The sequence below is a fragment of the Penicillium taxi genome, assembly GCF_028828555.1.
Source record: "Penicillium taxi strain IBT 34144 chromosome Unknown utg000003l_segment0_segment0, whole genome shotgun sequence".
Lineage (NCBI taxonomy): Eukaryota > Fungi > Ascomycota > Eurotiomycetes > Eurotiales > Aspergillaceae > Penicillium > Penicillium taxi.
This window is the reverse complement of record NW_026643205.1, coordinates 1,144,015-1,167,640: the sequence shown is the minus strand read 5'-3', so window position 1 is coordinate 1,167,640 and position 23,626 is coordinate 1,144,015. Positions and strand designations below refer to the sequence as shown.

Sequence of the window (23,626 nt, the reverse complement as noted above, 5' to 3'; positions counted from 1 at the left end):
TCGACCTAACCAAGGGTCTCTAAGTCGATCTGATTTATATCAATCAACTCCTTTAGTGCGTTTCCATACTTCTCCTTCGTCATCGCATCGGCAGGATTTGATCCTCCTGCGATCCACTTGAGCTCCATCTGGCGTCGTTCATATGTTTGACGTAGTGCCATGATGTCGATCATAAGTCGTTTTTCTTATATAGTCCCGAGACGTGTGACTACATTATATACTAAGCGTGAGTCTGTATAGAGTGTTAGGGGAATTCTGGGTAAATGCTCCACCGCACGCAGGATTTTATTTAAGGTTTGGTTGACTACGAAAGCGATATCCACTCCGTGTGATATGGTATATAGCTCGGCGGCGAGCATACTCCTAGTAACTCTATGACATTTGATGGATGACCAGTATAGGATATTAGCATTAATGACCTGGTTTTGTCCATATCCATTAGCTATAGTAATGATATATCCGATCTAGCTGCTTAAATCACGATTTCTTGCAAATGATGCGTCAACAAATACGATAAGCTGTAGCATGTCTTCTTGAAGCTTAATAAAGTGAAGTCCTCTCGCTTGATTATCGATTTACTATTAGATGCGCCTATTTAATCTCTCCGCATCTTCCTTTTTTAGGTTGATGACTTAAGCTAAAAAGGATAAGTCATATATGGCTTCTGGTTAGCAAACTGATGCGATATAAGCTCCACGAGCGCGTTAAGAGATATATGCATCCTTTGAAACGATTTTGGTGGCGATAGTCTTTAGGTGTCGGCATTAATCGATTTGCGAAATTGTAATCCTGTTTTTGCCTTTTCGGATGATGCTGCCGTTGAATTCAAGTGGATTGACCTCTATAAGCTTTTGAAGCGGTTTCGATAGAAGCTGCGCCTTCTGTAGTTCGTCCTCTTCCTTCTTAATGAATATAGCATTCGCGAGGATCAAAGTGTTGTCTATCTACATTCCGACAATTCTAAAGTATTTCTTGCTATAGAGGAGGCATACATCATAGGTGGATTGCTCTATTCCTAGCTTTTCAAGATGATGCTTATGGTATATCTGAAACCAATGATTGCCTGCTTCCGGGATTCCATAAAGGGGCTTTAAGACTTTTAGGATGGTGTCCTTTAGTAAACCAAATTTAGTAGGGGGTCGTATATAGAATTATCGGTTCAAGTCTGATATCGACTACATATATGCCTATAAGATATCATAAAGGTATAAATCTAAATCGTCTCGTATCGCAGCGATAGATAGAATTATTCTTTAGCTAACACGTTGAATCGTAGGTGCTTAGGTCAGAACAAATTCTTTTCCGTGGTTGTTATATGCCTACACCACGAGTCGTGACTTTTCTCTCGCTTAATCTGTTCCTGTGTTTTTGATCTCATCGACGAACCTGGAATTAAAGAGTCGAATTCCTTTAGGCATTTCTGTTCGAGGCACGAATTTGAAGACTCCTTTAGCTAGTAATCCATTGATTTTGCTTTATCGAGAGGCGCGAAAGTCTGGCGTCGGGGTGTTCAGGAAGATAGTATTGATTTCATCTTCCGAATCTTCTTTATCTATGTCTTCGTCTTCTTAGCGCTTCAGATATTGTGTATATCTTGGTTGTTGTAAATTCCTGCCTCTATTATCGATGATAACGCTAAATGGTGGAACCTTATACAGCTATATATTAGGCTGCGTATTAGGCTGTGTATCTAGACTATTATGTTGTATACTATTATTCTGTGCGTCTAGTAGTATATTGGTTTACTAGTCTTCTTCTAGGAATAGCTTCACGATAGTTATCTAGAACGATCTTAGGCCTTTAACGCTGCTATCGACAACATATATGTCTCCGTCGATTAAGAGTAGTGGGAATGGCCCTGTCCATTTTTTCTTCTTTTCTCTCTAGACAAGAACAGGAGAATTTAGTGGCAATCCTTGTGTAGCGGCTGTGATGGGTCTATTTCGCATGTTCATGGCGTCTTGAATTTGTCGTTTTGCTCATAGTTTCTTGACTTCCTGCATCGCTCTTGTAATAGCTGTAGCGCGCTATATGATTATTAGCGATAGGGCGTCTAGCTCCGCGAGTCGCGGAAACGCTCCAAAAACAAGTAGTGTAGGGATAAGACCATTTGGTCCGACCAAGTCGTTGATCGCTTTCTATGTCATCTGGAGAGCTAGTTCCTTATTAACATTGGCTTCCCCTATTCCTGTGGAGTCACTAAGCTCTCGTCTGATGATGTTATAGACTTGTCGTACTATAGCATGGTATCGCTCGACTTTTCCTATAGAATTATACGCTTCGACTGGAACTGTCTTTACTATGGTTCCTATAGTTTTTGTAAGATATCTGAATTCTTTGCTATCGAAATTGGTTCCTGCGTTGTTTATGATATTATCTAGGGGTCCTTGGTAAACATCGATCTAATAGAGTTGTAATGCTTCCTACGCATGTTTGGCTATCATGCCTTTTCCTTTTTATAACTATCTTCCACTTTGAAAGCTTATGGCTTCGTCGACAACATGAAGAACTGGATCTCCATCGATACTTATTATATCAATAATGATGCTATGATTAAAACATGCGTCGCCGTCCTTATCTTGAAGGGTAAATCGGAATCGTCCTGGTGATTTCCCGAACTTCTGGCAATGTTCGTAAAACTTGGTGATATGCTTAAGCGCATTCCTCTCTACCTTATGTCCTGCTTTACTCAGAATTGCTTTAAGGTGGGCGACGGCAGGATGCCCTAGTCGTCGGTGAATTCTGCGTAACTTAGTATCTGTTAACAGACATTCGGCAGATCCTTGAATAAATGCTATGATATATATAGGAGCTACTTTCTAGAGAAGGAATGGATGCCTAAATTATCGTTTTACTAGTATCCAAAGGCCTGTCTTCCCTATTAGGACATCTTATAAATTAGTATAATAGATCCCTAGACGATCTAGATCAGCGAGGCATAATAGGAATAGTATATCTGCGTTCACGACGTGGAATTGAACTATTCCTATAGGTGTTTTGATGTCTATTGATCCGATTGATCCACTAGTCCCGATGCTGAATTAAACATTGATTTGTCCGGCGGTCGATTTGTCGAGTTGGATACTAGGTTCTAGTTTCTATAAAGCTAGAAATTGACTATACCTAGTTGTTGAGTTTCGGGATACGCCTGTGTCGATCAGAATACCGTAAAAGATGTCTGAATTATACCGCGATGTGGTAGTGGTGTATATAAATAGATCGCTCTTAGACTCTTAGACATAAGGGCTTATTCTATATAGATAAGCTTGATTCATGAGTTGATTATGCCAGATCTATGTATCTGATATTAGCACCGGCCTAAATACTATTAGGAACATCTCGGAGTTATCATCATTATCACTTGATTTATCGGATTCGGATTCTGATTCAGGTTCGGATTTGGAGTCTAAAATAGTAGTTTTGAAGGCTTTAATATCGAGTTCTTCACCTTCGTATATAACCATATATTATCGAAACTATCGTTTAAAATCTCTAGATCCATTGTTTCTAGTGAATCATTCACGATATTGTTTTCTGGCTACTACGCGTTCCTCTAGTGAATGGTCCTATGATCGGCATTCCGTCTTTCCGTCGACCTAACATCTTCCTTTAGCTCGTGAAGATGAAGAGTCTCTTTTCTAGGTAACCTGCTTCCGTCGATCTAGTCTCTATTTCTTATAGAAGGTTCGATTGGTAATCTATGCTTTATCTAATATGTCCTAGGTATATTATTAAGTCCTTTAGCGCGCGTTTTCATAGGCCGCGATTAATATGTTAAGACTTATAATCATCACGTTTAGATCAGACTATAGTATAGAAAGTGTATTTTGATAAGCCGGGACGTTTTAGCAATAGATGCTAAGCTTTTATGTAAATCCTTCTTCGTTTTACATATATTGACTAAGTGCTGGACGAATTCTGAGTAATTATTTAGTCATTTATTTAAAACACTATAGGATTGTCTGCGACGGATTTTCTTGGATTGTTTTCGAGAGTAAGATATTATTCTATTAGACCATCTTCTAGGTCATATGAAGTGGACTCTTAAAGTATGCCTTAATTCGCCTATATGTTTCTATAAAGGACTTTAAAGATAAGCCATAGGTGTAATAGAATTCGCTGGCTTAGCCGGTAAACATTGCTAAAAGCGCTTTTTTATATGCCTCTGGTGGTAAACTAGAGTGTCGGTAGATATCTTCAAAGATAGCGAGTTTCAGGTTAAATAAGTCCTCTGAGCTACTATACTATTGCTCTTTCTTATATGTTTTTTGGATATTCATTGCTTCCTTCGAGTAATCTGTTCGTCGTGGGTCTGGTTATGGTTCTAGGTATATGTTTTCAGGTCGTTGTTTATTCTATGTTTCCTAATCTGGTTGAAAAGGTGGTAGACCTCTATTACCGTGATCTTGGCTTAGTGGAAGTTTTGCGTAATACTCCGTTCCTGGTGTGACTTCTCTAGGTCCTGGTAACAACGGATATCGGAGGTTTCCTTATGTATATTCCTGGTGCTAGGCGTCTTAAGTAGAAAACGGGTTATCCATTCAAGTCGGTCGGACATAAATTGATGTGGTGTCCTCTTGTTCTATTTCCTATTATAGTTGTCGTATTTCGTTATTTTCCGCTGATTGTTATATTTCGTCCTTGATCCTTCTAAGTTCTGTATTAACTTGATTTAGGTTATTTGGAATAACTTCAGCAAGAGATTGTTTAATCTCATCCATCGTCTAGTTATATATTTCACGTATTTACGCGAGGTCGAAGAGTACTTAGCTTAGCTCGTCTAGGAGCGATGGCTTAATATATACTCCTCCTTGCATAAGGTATTATCGAATATATGCTTTTAGTTATACAGGAACTTTTTCCCATGTCTCCATAGGAAAGAATTTGAAGTCAGCGATGAAGTGGTACCATAGTCTTCGTCTGAAAAGTTTCTGTTATATATAGAGGAACATCGCAGTCTCGATATACTTAGCAACTTCAAGGAGTGAGGCATTATTAGGATCTTCGTTCATTCTTTGGTCGAATTGTGCGACTCTCTCCTTCCATTCTTCCTCCATAGGTCTGAATAGTTCCTTGATCTCATTAAGAGGTGTAAGGTGTATAGGAGGTGTTGGGGAGACAGGGTATTGGCCGGGTGTTAGATGTTGTCGCATAGGAGTTCTTGGGTTTAGGTGTTCTGTCTCGCGTTCTGAGTCGGGGGGCCTTCCTGGAGTAGCCATGGTGGAGGTTTCAAAAAAGGATGATGGAGGTGGTGGTCTTTGATCAAAGAAAAGGATAGGTTCTTAGTTCCCTGATCTATAAACAAAATTGGGAGTGAGAAAAGGTTCTCTAAGAGTGAGAACTGATCAGTGTCGCTCGCTTGGCGATATTCGAATATCTTGACTGAGAACGGTGAGCTCCAACGAACCACTACTCAACACTATAGACAAACCACTAAGTGTAGTGGTCTCTACAATACTGAATATTGTGGTTGTTGTGAAGTCTGCTTTTTCATTGATGAAAGAACTAGCTACTTATAGTATATGGGTGCCCCTCTGCTCTGGACGAATATCAACATTCGTCCGAGACAGAAGAGACGGTGAAGACGGGACATTACTGTCGCGAATGCACATCGCTTAAGGGTGTCGTTTGCGATGAATGCATATCGTTCAAGGATGCCGTGATATACTAATCCAGTTCCGGAGTCGCTGTCTCGGCAGAAGCTTTTTCGGCCGAAATACTTTCCGTCTGTTGATGGCCTTGTTTCTCGGCTGTCGCAACAAAGTCTATCTCAACTAAATTATATTCATTCCGCTCCCCCACTTCTAAGACCGGTTGATTTAATAAGAAGCGAGCATATTCCCGGACAGATAACTCCGACACTATAATTCACAATTCTGCGAATAATGTGCCATCTGGGATATCATCGTCTCTCCCTAGACGCTATTCTCTGTTCGATAAATAGTTTATTATTGTCGAACGGCTTGCCCATCGCTAGAGGCTGGTCTTTTTTCTTGCTCTTCGGCTTTGATTCATTTCTGCATCCATGCATGACTAGCGGTGAGGTAAGAGATTATGTGCTTTGGTTGATTCTGGCATTCGTATCCGACTTAGAAGGCGTATTACGTATTGCAACATCTTCGCCCACCCAGTCAACTCCTGGCTCCAAGTCCAGGTTAAATAATTGCAAATCTTTATTCAATTTTGACAAGGCAGCCCTTCGGACATGCTCGCCTATCAAAGTGCTTCCATAGACTACAAGACTATCAGCTTCTCAAATTCAGTTAGCCAAATAAGGATGAATATAGTACCTACCTATAATAGCCATCTTACCATATTAGCTCTGAATAAAGCTTCTGGTTTCCATCTAAGCATTTAAGCACTAAAAGTAGGATTGAATGCGCCATGAACTAGGAAATTGACTATGGGTATCATGAGGAGCATCTTAGCAATAGATTCTCATTTTCAAGATCTGCTTTATTAGCACTGTCTGGATCAGGACCAAAAAGAACGTGAATTTAGGAAGCTTACATCAAATCCACGACGGCTATCATTTTCAAAGCATTTATTACCAAGATTGTTAGGTATATTCGCTGATCTAGGCTCGTTAATATAAGTGAGTGATCGATCTAGGTCGAAAAGACGCTGAAAACAATCCCAAACCCACAATTTGAAATTCGATCGCGGGCAGTATCTGAGATTTTTTATGTCGGAGTTATTCTTTATCACGCGTGTAGCAAGGTCGGGGAGATGCTCTACTTTAGGAAGTAGTTCCAACTCATTAATACTGTTCTATGTGACATTCCAAATTACCTCTATCGCTTAAGCAACAGTTTTTCTTTCGCGGCTATCATTCACTAGTTGCCAAAGGAATGGAAAGACACGAAAAATGCTAATATCATCAGCGATAAACAGAACGGTTCCGAATTGGCCAAAATCTGGTGGGTGCCTAAAAGGCCCGAATATATGTACTAGGAAGTCGAAATCACCCGCCATCGCGTCCAGAGCGAGCCTTTTAGTCCACCCCGGCCGATATCGGAAAAGGAAATGTACTTTTCGAGACATCTTTGTTTTCTCCTTTTCCGGGTCTTGAAAAACCTCTATATATGCCACATATAGTAGAGGAAGATGAAAACTAGACCGATATCCTGAAAATGGCATCCACAGCTGCACATGCTGACCAGCATGAATTTTCAATTGCGCAGGAGCCATGACTTCCAGCCATAAAAGTTGATCAGATGATCTCGCTCGAGCTTGAAGCTGGATATTCTTCCATAAGTGATGTTTCCACATCTGTTGGATTAGGAGAAGACAACTCCATATGACCCAACAACCAACACCACTGATCATAGCCCATAGATAAGCCGAGTGGCTCTACTATAGGTGGAATACCAATAGTGAAATTCTAATAGCCCCAAATATATAATAGATTTTCAGCATCAATTATGGATGGCGCCGAAAGATCACAGAAATGGTTGTCGGAAATATTGCTAGCAAACTGACGGCAGCCTAGATTAAAACTATGAGCGGTTTAGATCCTGATGCAAGACCTAAAAGAAGACTTTAGCAACTTACCACAATTGCTGCTAAAATAGATTCAGAGATTGGAATAGCCATACAGCCGAGTCCGGTCAAAATTATGCCATGCAATAGGCAGTGAATCAGACAAATCCTGCCTATCCATCGATGGGACTATTTAATATTATCCCGATGAACCTTATAGATATGAGATATTAGACTAAAGGTGGAGCCTAAGCATAGGGGAATGAGATGGATCACAGCGAGACAGCCGGCTCTTTTCTGCACTTCAGCTATTAAATTAGCTGAGAAGCATAGTATGATGATATTTACGATAAAGAAGATGACGACAATCGCCGCTTTCAAACATGAAGGGATATCTAAAAGCCGTAATGGAGCTGGCATTAGAGCACGTATGATCCTTCTCCAAGGGAAGAGCTGCGAGAGCTTCATCAACCCAACCAGACATAATTGTCCAAGACGACAAATGCACCATATGATTGCCAAGGCAGCAGTAGCAATACCATACTTTGCAGGAAGTGAGCTATCTAGAAGCCAAGTGGATATCTTAGATATTTCGGAAACCATGATGATATTTGCGTTTTAGTAGATTGAAATATAGTGATATACACACTATTGATTTTCAATAACCCGATCCAGCGTCTCAGAGCGATTCTAAATAAATCTTCTTGGACCAAAAGTCTTCTGGTTTCAACGCTATCCTTGGTGACTCTTAGGTGAAAGATCGAGGGAAATAGTGATATATTTCTTCTTCAGCGCTCTTGAACAGGAGAAAGCCCCATCATTACGACCCCCTCAAAACTAGCGATTTACAAGCTTTTCAATCCCCCCCCCCGAGCTCAGCACTTTTAAAGAGCTTTATTCTAAAGCGTTCTATTTATCAAGTTTCTCATCTAAACACTTATAACTTCTTGTTTAGTTGCTCTCATTTGAACGTTTTTGTTAACAAATCTTCGCTCAAGAGTTTTTGTTCAGTTGTTTTCTAAACAAAAAGCTTATATTTTCATGCTTATAATTGCTTGATTTAACCGTGCTGTCTAGCCATGCTCTATCTTATTTGCCAAGATAGTTCAAAAATGGCATCTCAATAAGAGCGTTTAAATGAATGTTATAAAACAAAGAAGTTTAACCAAGAACGTTTAAGCAAATTTTTCTTGTTTCAACGCCATCGCTGTTTAAACATACAACTCGGCTCAACGCTCCCCTCAATTCTAAAAATTATTCCTAGTACACGCTCTACTTGTTCAAACGCTGTCACCATGAACGATCTCTTTACTGTCAATCCTTTCTCGATAAGTGCCTTTCTGATGTACATTGAATAAGTCCATTCGCTTTAAACGCTTTTACCTTAGATGTTTGATTTGGAGAACTTCTATAATCCTTGGGCCTTTGACTCCAGCTGTTTGTTTTCCTTAATCGACATCAACGCTTTTCAACAACCAAACGACTTCGGAAACCTCGCGTTTTGAACACCAAGCAACACTCCTCTAGAATGAATGGATTCATTATCACAACACCTTCCACAATTTGAAAGGTTTTGTCCTAGATAAAGCAATATGAATGATGTGTTATTGCTGAGTTGGTTGGTTGGATGAGAAGTGCTAGCTTCTATAAAAACGGGAAGTTCAGTTCTCAAATAGACGAAAACCAGTATGCGATACCCAACACTACGCCTTTTAGCTTTCATTGTGCTCGATTTAGAAAGGATAGCTCTAGAGATATTAAAAAAGAGTAAAAGGTTAGAAAAATAATGCTGCCCAATGCAAACTCATAATAACCGGGAACTCACCGAGGTATGGCGTCTCAAAACACCGTTGATCTCCATAACCTTAAAACTCCCGGTGATTTAACTATCAGTTTTTAGAAAAAGCTGAACAGAATTACATGGGACAGTTTCTGTTGATTTACCTCTTTGCTTTCTCCCTTAGGCGCTTTAATCGCCTCAATTCGATCTTTTCGTCAACTTCCGCGCCTTTCCTCTTGCGCTTTTTCGAGCCTTCTCTATAGCTAATAGAGGATAGTTTCTTATTGTTTTCTTTAGTTGATGGATGCGATATTTCATGTCGGGCGGGTATTGAATTTCTTCTGTGCTTCGCATGATTACCACTGTCTTTGGTCGAGGCTGAAAAAATGGGTTTTATTAAGAGAGCCATTCTCAAATTGCCGTTCAGTATCACTTTATTATATATAGTAAATTAGATATTGAAACGTACCTTCTTTGCTATCAATGATGTAAAGTTTTACATTTGAAAATGTTTCTTCCTTGTTACCGAGCTTATATGATTCTGACGGATGTTTGTCTTGAAGGCCAGAATAGATTGGCAGGAGGATAGAGGTCAAAGATGGGTTTATGTTCATGTCTTTTGAAGTAGGAATATCTCCAGTATTGAAATCCTGAAAAAACTCCTAGGTGCTCATAGGCTCGGTATCTGCATGAGAGCCATCGTCTGTCATTGTAATAGACTCCATAGAGTTTAATTTTGTTCCTAATGAAGGAGACATATCCATAGCATCTACTATGATGACTAGGGCCAAGTATCTAAATAATATGACGTTAGCAATACAGAATCTCTAAAATTTGGATATTTCAAAAGAATTTGAGCAATCGGGGTTTTCTTCTCAAAGGCAAATCATACCTAAACTTCCTCACAGTTTTTCAAAGTGTTTCTTAGTAGATAAATCATCAGTTGCTATGATATACGGATGGGGTGTACAATACATATATAATAAGATGGAAGAGAATGACCAGCCCCTTTTATAGATAGAAGATGTTTTTTGAGAAAATTAATTCGTCATACAAGACAACCTACCAAGTTTAGCTCATTAGCGTTCCCAGGACCGCCAGAATAGTTGCTCCTAGCAACTTTGACTTCAACATTGCGCTCCTAGGAGTGTAATGTTACATACCTATATTAGGTATGAATGAAATTTTGAACTCGCCAAGTATTATGGCTTAGCTGTAATAAAAGGTGGCTGTGCAAGGTAGATTACGGGACTCGTAACTATCTTACAAGAAGAAATATTACGCTTCCGTATTAAATACGAAGCCGAACATTCAGGAATAACCTGGGTTATCATTTAATTACCGAAAAGCATTCAATCAAGTCTCGGCTCTTGATTCCAAATTTATCAATTTAAATCTTCAGTGAAATATGACTCACATAGAATATATCACTACAAATAGATCAATTACAGTACTATATTCGTTATTTCGTTGGTTTGTAGAAGCTTGTGTCTAAATCTGTCATGCATAAACAGCCTCGCCATGAGAGGGCTATTCAGTGGAATCGATCTATAATCTACCTTTTCACAGATAAGACAGACCGATATGAATGTCAGCGAAAGTGGAATCCTAGGAGCAGGAACGTAGCTCCTAGGAGTATTTGTGTCAGCTAAAATTAAATAATATTATACCAGCGAATCACGACAAACACACATAGATGATTTCTTTTGTAAACACTTAAGATCCTAAGAGCAAATAAAGTCCAAAATATGATGGACCAATAAAATACTCAAGGAAACCCACTGCGAGTCGCCACTAAGCCAATATGAGACTCCCAGGAGAAATGGCTATTGTTCTTTTTGGAACCTCTTTTGTTGGTGGGGCAACGGTGAAATTTAATGGTGAAATCTAATAGAGCTAGCGTGTCGCAGTTTATTGAGGTGGCTTATTCAGCTCCTCAGTGCCTGCTCAGTGAGCGAATCAGATCGCTCAGATATTGCACAGTGATTACTCAGGTGATGATCAGATGATGATCAGGTACGATCAGGTGACGCTCAGTGACGGCGTTCGCATGATTACATAACGGTCACTGACTTGCTCTTGGCGTTCGTGGCGTACTGAGCTCTACTCAGTGAGCAAAAAGCGGCAAGCACTGAGCACTAAAACAGAAGGGGAAAGCCAAGAACTGGGAAAGGAAATCTACTACATAGGTACTTTGGGAATACTTAGTTTCTATTTCAAGATTCTTAAGATATCATCTCAATGCAGATTCAAGGTAGGAGTGAACTCCCATCAATAACGAAATCCAGATCTCTCATCTAGTGCTCAGCCCATATAAGGCGCAGGCTCGCGGGATCAATAGTTGGAACCGTGAGTGCATAGTGTTTTCTCGAAGGAATCCTTCAATCCTTTGTCCTTCGTTCTTACTTAGTATTTCCACACTAAAATGAGCGAAAGGATTGATGATACATTTACTCATGATCTAGTCCGTACTTTGATCTGCCATTTGTACTAGAGTGGTTATTCAAGCCCACTATCCATGTGGCACAGGTCAGAAAGTGAAGACCAAAGACTCTCCATATGCCATGTCTTGATCCCCTTACATACTGCATGATGATTCTCAAACTTCAACGGAATTAGGCTTTTAGAACGGCTAGATGCCATACCGCTATCTATATGCTGTGTGACTACCTGGTGGAACAAGACTTGAGATGGAACTCTATGCCCTACGTCCAGCATCAAAATACTAAATACTTAAGAGATCGTGATCTGCATTCTTGCAATTCTCGAGTCCTGTCTTTCCAGTTTAGGAATGAGCAAGCAGTATCCCGAGCCCTGCAAGGCAGTCTCAAGGTCGACAGCTAAATCATTTTTCAAACATCAACCTACTATCGGCAGTGGCAATAATATACTGTGCAGAACCGTTTACTCCGTACAGAATGGGTAGTACGGAGTACTGGAACTGGACCTGGAACTGAAACTAGAACTGGGACTATTCCACTTTCAGCCTACTCCGTTGTGGCAGAGAAGTGCTGACCTATCAGGATGTTTTAGTGAATCGCACTACTGCATGTACCTTTGCTAAAGACGAATCTAATCCCATAACAGGGATTCGCTTCGCTTGGGCGTTAACAATGGCTTGGCATATTCCAGTAGTGGAAAGATGAGTTAGAGAGTATACGGAATAGTAAAGGGGGGGCAAAGCTGAAGGAAACAAAATAGAATATCAAAGTACAAAGTAGTACCTATGTTTGTATTGAGTATTACTCCACAGTGGGAACCTTGATCTGAACCATGGTTGAGAAAGGAATTATAGATTAAACATTTGAGTCTTGCTACCACTTTCCCTTTCAATATTTGATCTCGCTTAGCACTTTCTAAGCGCTTGACTCTGCAGATGATCTTCAAAATCTCACGATTTCCTTGATTGACTTATGATCAACAAATACCACCTTATTTCAAATCACCTAACCACTTAGGTATGCTATTTTCCGGTAAACATTTTCTTCGATGTCACAATATCTATAGAAACCCCGCAACATGGTGAAGCTCAGGCCTCTCCTATAAACCGCCAATGTGGGGAATCCCCCCAATATCCATCTCTATATCAGCCTCACGAACAAAAAACGAAGACTATAGCTATTTCAAGATCTCACTCTTTAAAAAGTCCATTTGATTCCATAATTCCCCCAAAATACGGCAAACGGAAAAGTATCCGAACACAACAAGGTGCCCATGTATAACGCCATGCATCCACTTACGTAGTCAGTAGCCCAGTTTGGCCCACCATCCATGTTTCTCGTCCATGTACGGAGTACTTCATACAAGGGATACAGAATCCAAGCCGGATCATCCGATGTTTAGGTATTTCCCCTCTTCCAGCTTTTTCCTCATCACCTACATCGAGGCACTATACCTTCAAACATTAGAATGCTGCGCGCCGATAATCCTTGTTAATCTCCACAATGTACTTCAGGCCTTGTCGGTCTCCGGACCGGGTACTGGAATATATGAAGCCTGAGGGAAAAAAAAAAAAAAAAAAAAAAGAATCAACAATGCTGATCTCCAGTACCTAACTAGAAATGGGGGATAAATAGGCACTAGACCCCTGTTACTCTCCAAAGCTAGCTGGGATCTACGGATTTTCCAAGGCTGATAACGGGTTGCAAATGCAAAGCAAAGCCCGAATCATCATTTCTCATTCCTCCATATCCCTCACGCAATGGATTAGTTAAGTGATATGCACGCTTTATGTAAGAGAATAAGCGAATCTTGGCAGCAGCTGATACAACGCCTCAAATATTCAAGTGTGATAGACCTCGCCTCGCATCTAGCGCCAAGAGTTCCATGCCTAGGTACCTAGAATGGAACACTTTTCACCTGGAAACCGAGATCACAAGCATTGTGATTATCGATTTGGAATTCCCTGGAATATTGTCGCGCGGTTTCATACTAGCGCCCTATAGTGGTGCTTCTCATCCAAACTTCGCTTGCAAACCAACCTGACGTGAGACTTAAGGACGTGGCTTGACTCAATAGTACGCTTCTGACATTCCCACGAATCGACGGCCAGGAAATTCAGGTAATTTGATACTTCGCATCAGAACACTCCACTGGAATTCGAATTCAATGGAGTGGCGAAAGCTGTACAGTTAAGAATAGTGATCGAGAAAGAAAGCAAGAAATAATAAAAAAGGATGCGAGCGCGCACGAATCATATGCTGCCGAATCGCAAGGCGTGTGGACTTGCGTTGTGCTTTTCGGGCAGTTGGGAAGTATGTAAGCTGTAGTAAGTAGATGGGGGGGGGGGGGGGGGGGGGGGGGGGGCTAGAATGGGGTTAGGATGAGGCTAGGATGGGGCTAGGATGGGGCTATGATGGGGCCATCAAGCCACTAAGTTAACTGTACTATGCAATTATGTACATGATCATCATTCTTGGTCCGGGGGGCGAATATCTTTGGACTTTCTCTTTACTTTAGATATCGAATATCCTCCCACATAATATCAAACATAAGTGCAAATGCAAATGCGGCTGCAAGTGCAAAAAGAAATACCTCGTAAACCAATCATTTCAAAAATGACATCGGCTAGAAATAGCCCGAAGATGCAGTTGGCTTTATGAAACTATTAACAGGAAATGCTTGAGATAAACTAGTTCATATGAGAGTGAAAATGAAATCCTAGCATAAACGCCATTCCGTCTCCTTTTCAAAATGATCAAATTAACATACCAGAATTCATAAGGGGGGAATCCATAGATGAAAATAAAAAGCTCCCAGTATCAGTAGCCGGGGAACGCATACCAAAGGCAACAAGGGGACCAAAACATCGGAATAAAATAATCAGTATCAGTATCAGTATCAGTATCAGAATCAGAATCATGGTCAGATCAGATATGCGAATGTTCAATGGTTTACCGAAGAATCAAGGTCAAGGTCGTGTAGAAAAATAATCGGGGAATCGGAAACATAGAAAAGTCGTGACGGGGCATCAAGCTCACACAGATTTCTTCCAAAACCAGAACAAACTCCATCTATGCAGTGTCTCCTTCTAGCCTACGCCCAAAAAACCCCAGTCAGTGCCCTCCGGTTGATTCAAAATCCGGGTGGTTGGGGGCTTATACTGAAAATTAGGATTGTATCCCACTATGACTGGCTGTCCATCTGGCATCTGATGGCCCGGGTAAGGTTGCTGGGGCTGGTGATATTCCGGGAGGTAGTTCGTGCGAGGTATTTGATGGTAACGTTGCTGCTGCTGCTGTTGCTGTTGCTGTTGCTGCTGAATCATCTGGAGATATTGCTGCTGCTGTTGCGGAATGGTCTGTGGGTGCTGGTGTTGGTGTTGCGCATGAGGCATGGTCACCTGGATCGGGGAGGTCACGATCGTCGGAGTGGAAGGATCGTGTACGGGCACCCCCATCTGCACACTCTGGGGTGAATAGAATTCATGGTTTGGTGTCGCCGATTGCGGGTAGTAGGGTTGCTGGGCGAGGAGGTACTGATCACCACTCGGGATCGATACCGTCGAGGGCCGGTGCTGGTACGAGTGTTCTGAAGTCGCATCTTCTGAATGTGTTCGGGTTAAAGATCCAGGTGGGTGGGAGCGGTGTTGATGTTTTGTGAGAGTGGTTTTGCGACAGAAGCTATTATGATGAGTTCTGCTTTACACTGAATTGGGGTTTTGATATTCGTACCTTCTTTCACAAGCAGGTTCTTGACAAATGTAAGGACGTTTGCCCGTGTGGATTCTGCGATGGCGAGCTAGACTGGATGACTATTAGAGGCGTTAATAATGATCGATATTTTGGTGACGTTGTGGTGTAATTACATCTGAGAAAGCCTTTTCGCAACCCTCGTGGTCACAGACATGCGGTTTTTCGCCAGTATGAGTCCGCGAGTGTACAGTCAAGGCGCTGCGCTGAATGAAGCTTTTATTGCAATCCTTGACGGTGCAGTGGTAAGGTCGCTCATTGGTGTGGATGCGAAAATGACGGCAGAGATCAGACTTGCGATTAAAGGACTAAGAGATGAGGTTAGAGTAATGACGACAGATACACCAGGAAGAAACCAAGCCTACTTTGCCACAATTTTCCCAGGAGCAATTGAAATCGCGTCCACTGCCAGGAGCCATCGCGAGCTCTGAGCTCTCAAGTTGTGGGGAGAAGCGGGTCGCAAAGTCAAGGCGTGGAGATAAGAGGGAGTGAGAAAGAAAAAGATGGCATAGGGCGCAAAATAAACAAAGTCGGGGATAGACCTTGTCAAGTCGGATTAATAGAAGCCGGAATTTTATGATGAACCCGGGGCATAATAAGAGATATTTAAAAGAGAAAAGGATCGAGTTGAAAAGAGGGGGAAAGAGGAGGAGAAGAGAGAAGAGAGGGGGGCCTCAAGTCATACTATGTTGGTTTCTGGGCAAATGGAAATAAACGGCGTCGGATGGGACCGTACATTAGCATTTTTAATTACTATTATTACATTAATAATTATTTCTAGTACACAGTACACACTACTCATTACCCTACTACTATAGTACCACTTCGGAACTGTGTAAATAACGTATTTTTAGAAGAAGAAGCTGATAGGTTCACATAGATAGGTTGGCAACCGAACCTATAATTTTTAATTAATTAGATTTCAAAAGCAACCCCCACAAGTAAAAAAAATAATAATTAAAATAAAGAGATAAAAAAGAGTCCAGACTACCTGGTTCCATGCAAGACCCACACATATAGACAAGTGCGTGGGGATACGAGGTATTAAAGTTTGTACACGTAATGTATTTAAATACCGGGGAATCCACTTCAACACCACTTATATTACAGAATCTATACTCTTCTACTATTCTCTTAGTCACGTTTATAGGCATATGGGCAGCAAGGGATATCAAATGTGGGCTTTCTGTGAATCTTCGGGGGAAAACAAATGAGAAAAAAAGAAACGAGAAATAAGAAATATATAAGTGGAAATTAAAATTGATTTCCACATGTTCGATACTCTCAAAGTAGACCAGTTAAATTGTGATACCCTACCCTTCCTCTAAAGTATTCGTATATTCGTATGCCTATTCCGCATTATCTCCCTGGGCAGGGCTGTAGGGACTACTATCATCTGAAACAGCCCAGGGGTTGGTAGTACAGTTAACATCGCCTTAATATCGAGATAAGCCAAATTGATACTCGTCAGATTCTGAGTCTCAAGTAACCCGACTATCATAAACTCTCCTCCTGATTCGTAAGTATACCAATCCCTTGGGTCTCAAGGTCTCTTCACCGTATATTCATATTCATCAAATCAAAGCTTCCTATTGGAAAAAGAAAGTGCTTGTTTGGCTCATGTCTCTTTCTTGTAGGTTGACCCCTGGAGATGGAATCCTTTTTTCCTCTTTTTTCCCTCTTTTTCCCCCTTCTTCTCGGGGGGCCTAGTCAAAGAAATTTCCGATAGTCGGACAGGATAGGGAGAAAATCCATCTTGGCCTATTACTGTGGCGTTCGAAAACCCCAGTTATTGTCGGGACTCGGTTGGCCACGGGCGAACAACGATGTCAACGGCTTGCTTCTCATTCCCCCTAAACAAGCCCCGATCGACATATCGGAAAATGTCTGCATGATCATAAGTGGAGGCTGCTTGTTCCTAAACGTGGCGACTCCACCAGGCTTAGACTACGCTAGGAGCGCGTTCTGATCAACCTTATCGATGAAGCTGGAACCGAAAGAAATCCGTCTGTACGGCCAGAAAAAGCAAAATTAAGAAGTATTCAGTTACTAAAGCATAACTAAAAGGGGTGTACGGAGTAATTGTAACAAAGGTACCTAGGTACTGGTAGATTTCGAGACGTCACTGTACTTTGGTATACTTCTCTTCAAGAGCTTCCAAGGTTAGGTATCATGCATCATGCATCCGTACCATGTCTGACCTGAGGCAGGGATTCTAGTATGCTCCAATCCAATGACAAGCTTTCGGTCTAGTCTAGTGGACCTTTGCCTGGCTCACAGGCTGTGGCGGCTGCAATTATTCCGTAGGTGGAAAGCATCTGATGCAATTCATCCTTACATAGTAGTACTACGAACTCCATAACGTAATGGGGAATTATCAGGGATGTTTCCACAATAACGGAGTGCTCCTGCATATTATTCTTCAGAAGGAAAGCAAAAAAATATATTCAATAACAAGGCAAGCTTGGAAAAGCAAAAAGAAGAAAAGCAATAGCCCTGGAGAAACATTGGAAGAGAAATGATAGATAAAATAAAGATGCCATGTAAACACGGCATGAAACACATCCGAGTGGGTCCATCGTATCAGCAGTAGCTTTTAATTCAACGGCAAAGAATTCCGTCTACAGATGCTTCACAATTCTTCATGAAGGGCTGGGGTTGTATACGGTAAATAGTGCGGCGCCACCATTCTTTAAGTTGTGGCTCCATGGCTAACTCTATACGGAGGACTCCGGTAACATAGCCATACAAAGAAAAAGAGACATAATCATGACTCATTTTACCCATCAACCTGGTCACTGGATCGATACAACTTACTCTCATTGAAGGGGGAAAATTATCCGAGTGGAGCTGACAGGAAGCAAAGAGAGAAAAAGAAAGGAGACTGGAGCTGATATTGGCTTTTCATACTGCTGTCGTCCGCACTCAACCTTTTCTATTTGATTCCATCCCTTTCTACTCCGTACCTAGGGTAGTCCTTGGAGTATTGTAGGTGATTTGCTTGTTCCTACCCCGCAATTCTACCAATGCAACTGTATGGCTGATTCAGTATCTGCTAGGAGAATCGGCTCGGAACAGTGGAGACCAGCTTATTACGGCCGTGCACTTTATACCCGCAATGCTTAACTTCACCCCTGGTGAAATGCAAAAAGCAAGGAGAAGGATGAACAGAAAATTCAGGAACTTGGTTGGTTGATTTTGAATGTACCTGAGATCCGGGCGAGGAATGAATTAGGGCAAGCATTTTGATTCCGAGCTCGGTAACCACGACCTCGATGCATTGCTTATTTCAGGAAAGACAAAAACTACTTTGAAAGTCTTGGAGTATTGGCCATCCAGCACTCATCATTTACACAGCCTCACAGCTTCGAGTCCAACCATGTGATTTGCAGAGAATATTTGAAATAAACGGAGAAAACCACCGAGAACTAAAGCAGGACGATAACTGGCTGGTCATAATACTGTACAGTGCAATAAGGACCATGGATTCAAAAACCAGAAGATATTCTATTCTCTCTCCTGTCTAGTGCCGTCATTGAAACTCTTGTTTTCCCTTTGTCAGTCCCTCCTTTATCGGCAACTAACCAACCAGCAACGGGTCTAGTCGCCCGTGCCGCATTAAAAAAGAGTCGGTCAAGATAAAACCCCTTCATTGGAGCCAAAACAGGTACTTCGTACATCTGATGTGCATGTGTGCCACTGAATGTGTGTGTCTGCTAGCGTGGCCGGAGACTTTCAAGGCTTGGGGCTGAAGGGAAATAATCATACCTAGATACACGTAGGTAATATCTCATTAAATTTACGGAGTACCCATACTCCAATCCCCTTACGATCTCCGGAGTAGATACTAGTTAGGATATCCGTACCTCACAAGAAGCCACAGATTACCATCCAGAACGGGGTTGGACCTCCGAGTAAGAACAAATAATAAAATAAGCTGGAAGGTAATAGTCGAATCAAAATAATCCTACCTAATCTAACGGGCGCCACAACCCAACTTGATACGCTCACCTCAACTCCTTACCGATATCCCCCGCTCTCAGCCCTGTCGGGCTTGCAAGGTCGAAGTCCACAGGAATCACAGAGTTATCATTTCCCCTACTAACTCTAACAGGAATTCCGATATCTATATCCAGACGACAAATTTTTGCTAATAATATCCACGCTAAAAAGCGCCATGTGCTCATGGTATGATGTGAGAGGATCCCACGTGATGGAATAGTTTGAAAGTTGTTAGCTCTGCTTATTGATGATAAATAACTTGTGTCTGTACTGCTGCACCATCAGCCAGGTCTTCTGATCATTGTCGATTTCGTTCACAGCGTGGCTTGTCTGCACTATCGGCTCGGCAGTCGGGTAGGCATAAGCATGTATGCTTCTGTTCACTAGGTGGGGAGATTCTTTGTTCTCGTATTGCTCTTCTCGGATTTCCCCTTCGGAGAATATGACATTTATGGATTTGTAATGGCTGGGCATGCGATAGTGAGAAGGTGCACCAAATCGAGTTATAGCTGCTTGACACATGTGCATCGTATAGTCTACATACCCTAGAGGTATTTACAGATATGCTCACCCTAGTCGATTCTGTCTATTCCAAACATGCTGCTTCCAACTTTGGACGGGTGCATACGGAAATTCCAATGTTTCGAGCTTCAGTGAAACTCCAGGATTGGGAGATCCACGGATTTCCAGGGTAGATGTTCCAACATTTATGCATCGAGCCTGAAAAGGTCGATTCTAGCTCAGCTTTAATTTTGCGATATTTATGGATATTGATAGTTTATAGTCTAGGTACACGGATGCCAGCTGGCGAGATAAATCTACATAACACACATTCCCGTCATGAAACAGCATCCATGGCCCGGAGATGGATACGAAAATGGCAAATGACCATTCTAGCCTCCAGGAACAGAGCCAAGTCCAGATCCAGGTCCAGGACTCGACATCTGATGTCATGAATGATCTACGTTCCCGTGTAAATTGAGTGATTTCACCAACTTGTCAGTCCACGTGCGCGATCAAATCCTCCTCGCAATTGCTGCCCAGGTTTCAAGACCTTGCCTTGTAAAACCGTATATCGAATGATATTTTCACACTCCTCTGGCCGCACACGTGCCAGCCATATACCCTGCGCTGCACCCTCGCCATCACTCCCTTCGCTCTCCTTCTTGTACCACTCGAAATCTTGACGTCGATACACAATCACATTAGCTGAGTATTTGTGGCCGCCAACATGGCTGATAAAGTAGATCCCTACCCCGCCAGGCCGACGGTCGTCCATATCACGGTATAAACCGAGTGGGCGTAAGTGGCGCTCAAATTCGCGGCGTAGTAAAGGTGCGGATTGTCCGCAGCGCGCGTCTCGGGTACGCTGAGAGCAGAGCAGAATAACTGCTGCGTGCGAGCAAGAGTGTGAGGTGAGCTGGGTAGGGATGGATGTGGAGGTTGACTCCTGTTGCTCTTCTGAGCTAGTCTGATCATTTTGGTCTAGAAGTTTTGGAGCTGCGCCTAGTGGTGTTGTTGTCGTCAATGACCGGTTCACAAAGTTCTCGATCAGGTCCGGCACGAGCTGTGGAGTTACACCCTCGACAACGGTGAAGCTGGGCAGAAGCAAAACATTCGTGGGCTGCTTTCCGGCTTCGTGAGTGTGATATTCGTCTGGGACTGGCATATTGGATGCTGATAGCTTGAGTCTCTATTATAATTTGTAAGTTTCACACTTATGAGATGCGCCATGAAGAAGGCGATGGCCTACCCCGTTGTTCGGCTCTACTCCTCCCTTCTCAATTGCCTCCATCACACTCCCCGTTTCGTCCGCAATGTCGCGCACCCAGTCGGATTTCCCAGTTGCGACGAGTAGGTGGGTAGCCCACCCGTTCACCTCGCCGTATAGCTTGTCTTCCTGGTCGACTTCAAATTTGGCGGGGTACTTCACTGTACATGTTGTACATTCGTGGAGACACTCCTCGCCGTCAATGGCCGGATCGACCTTTGTGAACAGCTTGTCATGGTCGGATATGCTTTGGAATCCGTTCTCAGCTAGTGCGTTATCACCAACAGCGTCAGTTGTGGCGTCGGTTTTGGAGGATACGAGCGAAGTATTCGAGGAGTTGAAGAGCGATGACGCGCCCCTTCGGAAGAGATGCATTGTGCAATGGCTTGAGTCCTTGGTCCTTGCTTACTCTACGAGATCCCTGAGCTTCAGATGGATGTAGTGAGTGAAAATTGAATTCAAATTGTAAGGGTAAAGGCGGATGGACTTTTCTAGAATGATGAGGGATGAAAATGATCTTATCAATCATTTTACATTTCTGCCAAGACGGGATCATTCCAACCGGATAAGGACTATCCCGCTATAATTCATCATCTTCTACTCCACAGTTCTACAACAGTAGTAGATCAACGGTGTGAGTATCTAATTAACTACCTAGGAAGTACGGACGAACACAGGATACCCAGGTGTGGGCTTCCCTATCAGCTGTAAATACTCATATCCAGAATGGGCTGCTTACGATGAGTGGTTTATTCCCATTGCAGGTGCGAAGAGACATATTGTAACGAATATCGAGTAGATCCAAATCTTATCAATCATTATGTATTTTTGCCAAGACTGCGGAATAATTCCAACCAGAAATGGCTGACTAGTTATACTCAATTAAGTGTATGGTTCAATGAACGGATGTGGGTCAACTCCTTGGCAAGTGTAGCGTGTAGGGAAAATCTCCGGGGGACTGTGGCTGGGCCAGCCGAATCACACTTCCCCCAGAACTACCGGACTGTCCGGATTGCACACGCCGCAGTGATCGTGTTGACGGCGTGCGGAGGCCTCGCGGAAAATAAGACCCACTAGCCTGAGACACGGGACTTTGCACCGCAGGAGCGGTATCATAGCCAGACTGCGTCTCCCAGGTAGACGCATTCGACGGTCGAGTGCTGTCGCTCCACACAGGAGAGCGAAGTCCATCGTACCTGAAGTGGTCTACTGTATCTGTTTCGCCTTCTTCGTCTGAAGGTCCGATGATAGACCCGCTATCTGCGCGTCGATAGCTTTCACTGTCGCGGATCTCTTCAATTACAGGCGTTGGGAGGGTCATTCCTCGTAAGATCTCGGCGAACAGATGCATCAAGTCCCGGAATTCGAATTCGTGTAGTTGGTGTGAAGAGAACCGGGCTCGTTCGTAGAGTGCTAGGAAGTCGGCCCCTAGTTCTAGTGAGTCTATGACTCCCATTGTGGTAAGATGTAGGATATATTGTCGTAGATCCATTGAACTCGACCGTTGAAGCACTTCCACCACGCGTGTATCTGGTACAGACTCGTTGTAGGGGTAGAGAGTGGCAGATGCGAGAGCATCAGCCGGAGCGAGCGACACAGCTTTTGCCTCGATCAGATTTGGTAGTTCCTGGATGACAGTGCCGTATGGTAGATCGGGCAGATCGGGTGATGAGGGCGATGACCAACCGGGGTGTTCGATAGGGCCCCATGGTGGGTGTTTGGGGTCAATAAGAAGAGTTTCATAGTTCTCGAAGCTGTATGCTTCGCCAGAAGTGTCGCGCGGCCGAGTTTGGTATGAGAGAATGGCACTGCGAGTCAGGCCCTCCTCAACCAAACGCCTAACACTCTTATTCACATCTTCCTTTTCCACGGGAATCCAGGCTTTTGGGATACCGGTCAAGGTGCTTCGATTGGTGTAGAGTCGGGTTGCATAAATGAGACATGTCAGGATAAATGTTATGATATAGCCGCCGGAGATGAAGAAGATGTTTGTGGGGTGGCTTGTCTCGTAGCACTGGTAGATGGCATCGGCCGGGGTAAGGACTATAAGACAAAAGAGGAGTATGCCGAAGAAGCAAAAGACGCTTATGTTCAGAAAGCGCTCGAGTCGCGGGTTCATGGCTTCCCCCGCCTATTGTTGAGAACGGACTGCATTTGGTGGCAGCGTAACTTGGGTTGCGACTACAGGTACTCCTTGAGCACTGACTGCCGTCTTGATATTAAATCACGTGCAGTATCAAAGTATGACGAAGATTTTCAATTTAATTTAAATATTTGGATGTGTCCCTCTTGTAAAATACAGTATATTTCGGTCATTCAGTTTACCCTATCCATGCTTTTCAATTGCAGCTAGTCTAAGAAATTTACAATAAGCCGATCTTTCTGGTACCTGAATATCAC

The 23,626-nt window shown here is 42.6% G+C and overlaps 5 protein-coding genes across 5 annotated transcripts; all 5 read right to left on the bottom strand.

Moving 5' to 3' along the window:
- Positions 1-4,934: 4,934 nt before the first annotated feature.
- N7495_003917 (uncharacterized protein) lies at positions 4,935-5,219 on the bottom strand (the record flags this gene model as incomplete). The annotated part of the gene is made up of 1 exon (XM_057206568.1): positions 4,935-5,219. One exon carries the CDS (start codon positions 5,217-5,219, stop codon positions 4,935-4,937), a length of 285 nt encoding a protein of 94 aa, XP_057064248.1.
- A 9,573-nt stretch (positions 5,220-14,792) lies between these two features.
- N7495_003916 (putative C2H2 finger domain protein) lies at positions 14,793-15,872 on the bottom strand (the record flags this gene model as incomplete). Its single annotated transcript, XM_057206567.1, has 4 exons — positions 14,793-15,384; positions 15,436-15,515; positions 15,570-15,761; positions 15,819-15,872. 4 exons carry the CDS (start codon positions 15,870-15,872, stop codon positions 14,793-14,795), a joined length of 918 nt encoding a protein of 305 aa, XP_057064247.1.
- Positions 15,873-19,686: 3,814 nt separating this feature from the next.
- Positions 19,687-19,983, bottom strand: N7495_003915 (uncharacterized protein; the record flags this gene model as incomplete). The annotated part of the gene is made up of 1 exon (XM_057206566.1): positions 19,687-19,983. The coding sequence occupies one exon, from the start codon at positions 19,981-19,983 to the stop codon at positions 19,687-19,689; it is 297 nt and encodes a 98-aa protein (XP_057064246.1).
- Positions 19,984-20,443: 460 nt separating this feature from the next.
- N7495_003914 (sucrase/ferredoxin-like domain-containing protein) lies at positions 20,444-21,601 on the bottom strand (the record flags this gene model as incomplete). The annotated part of the gene is made up of 2 exons (XM_057206565.1): positions 20,444-21,148; positions 21,209-21,601. The coding sequence occupies 2 exons, from the start codon at positions 21,599-21,601 to the stop codon at positions 20,444-20,446; spliced, it is 1,098 nt and encodes a 365-aa protein (XP_057064245.1).
- A 538-nt stretch (positions 21,602-22,139) lies between these two features.
- On the bottom strand, positions 22,140-23,345 carry N7495_003913 (uncharacterized protein; the record flags this gene model as incomplete). Its single annotated transcript, XM_057206564.1, has 1 exon — positions 22,140-23,345. The coding sequence occupies one exon, from the start codon at positions 23,343-23,345 to the stop codon at positions 22,140-22,142; it is 1,206 nt and encodes a 401-aa protein (XP_057064244.1).
- Positions 23,346-23,626: the final 281 nt, after the last annotated feature.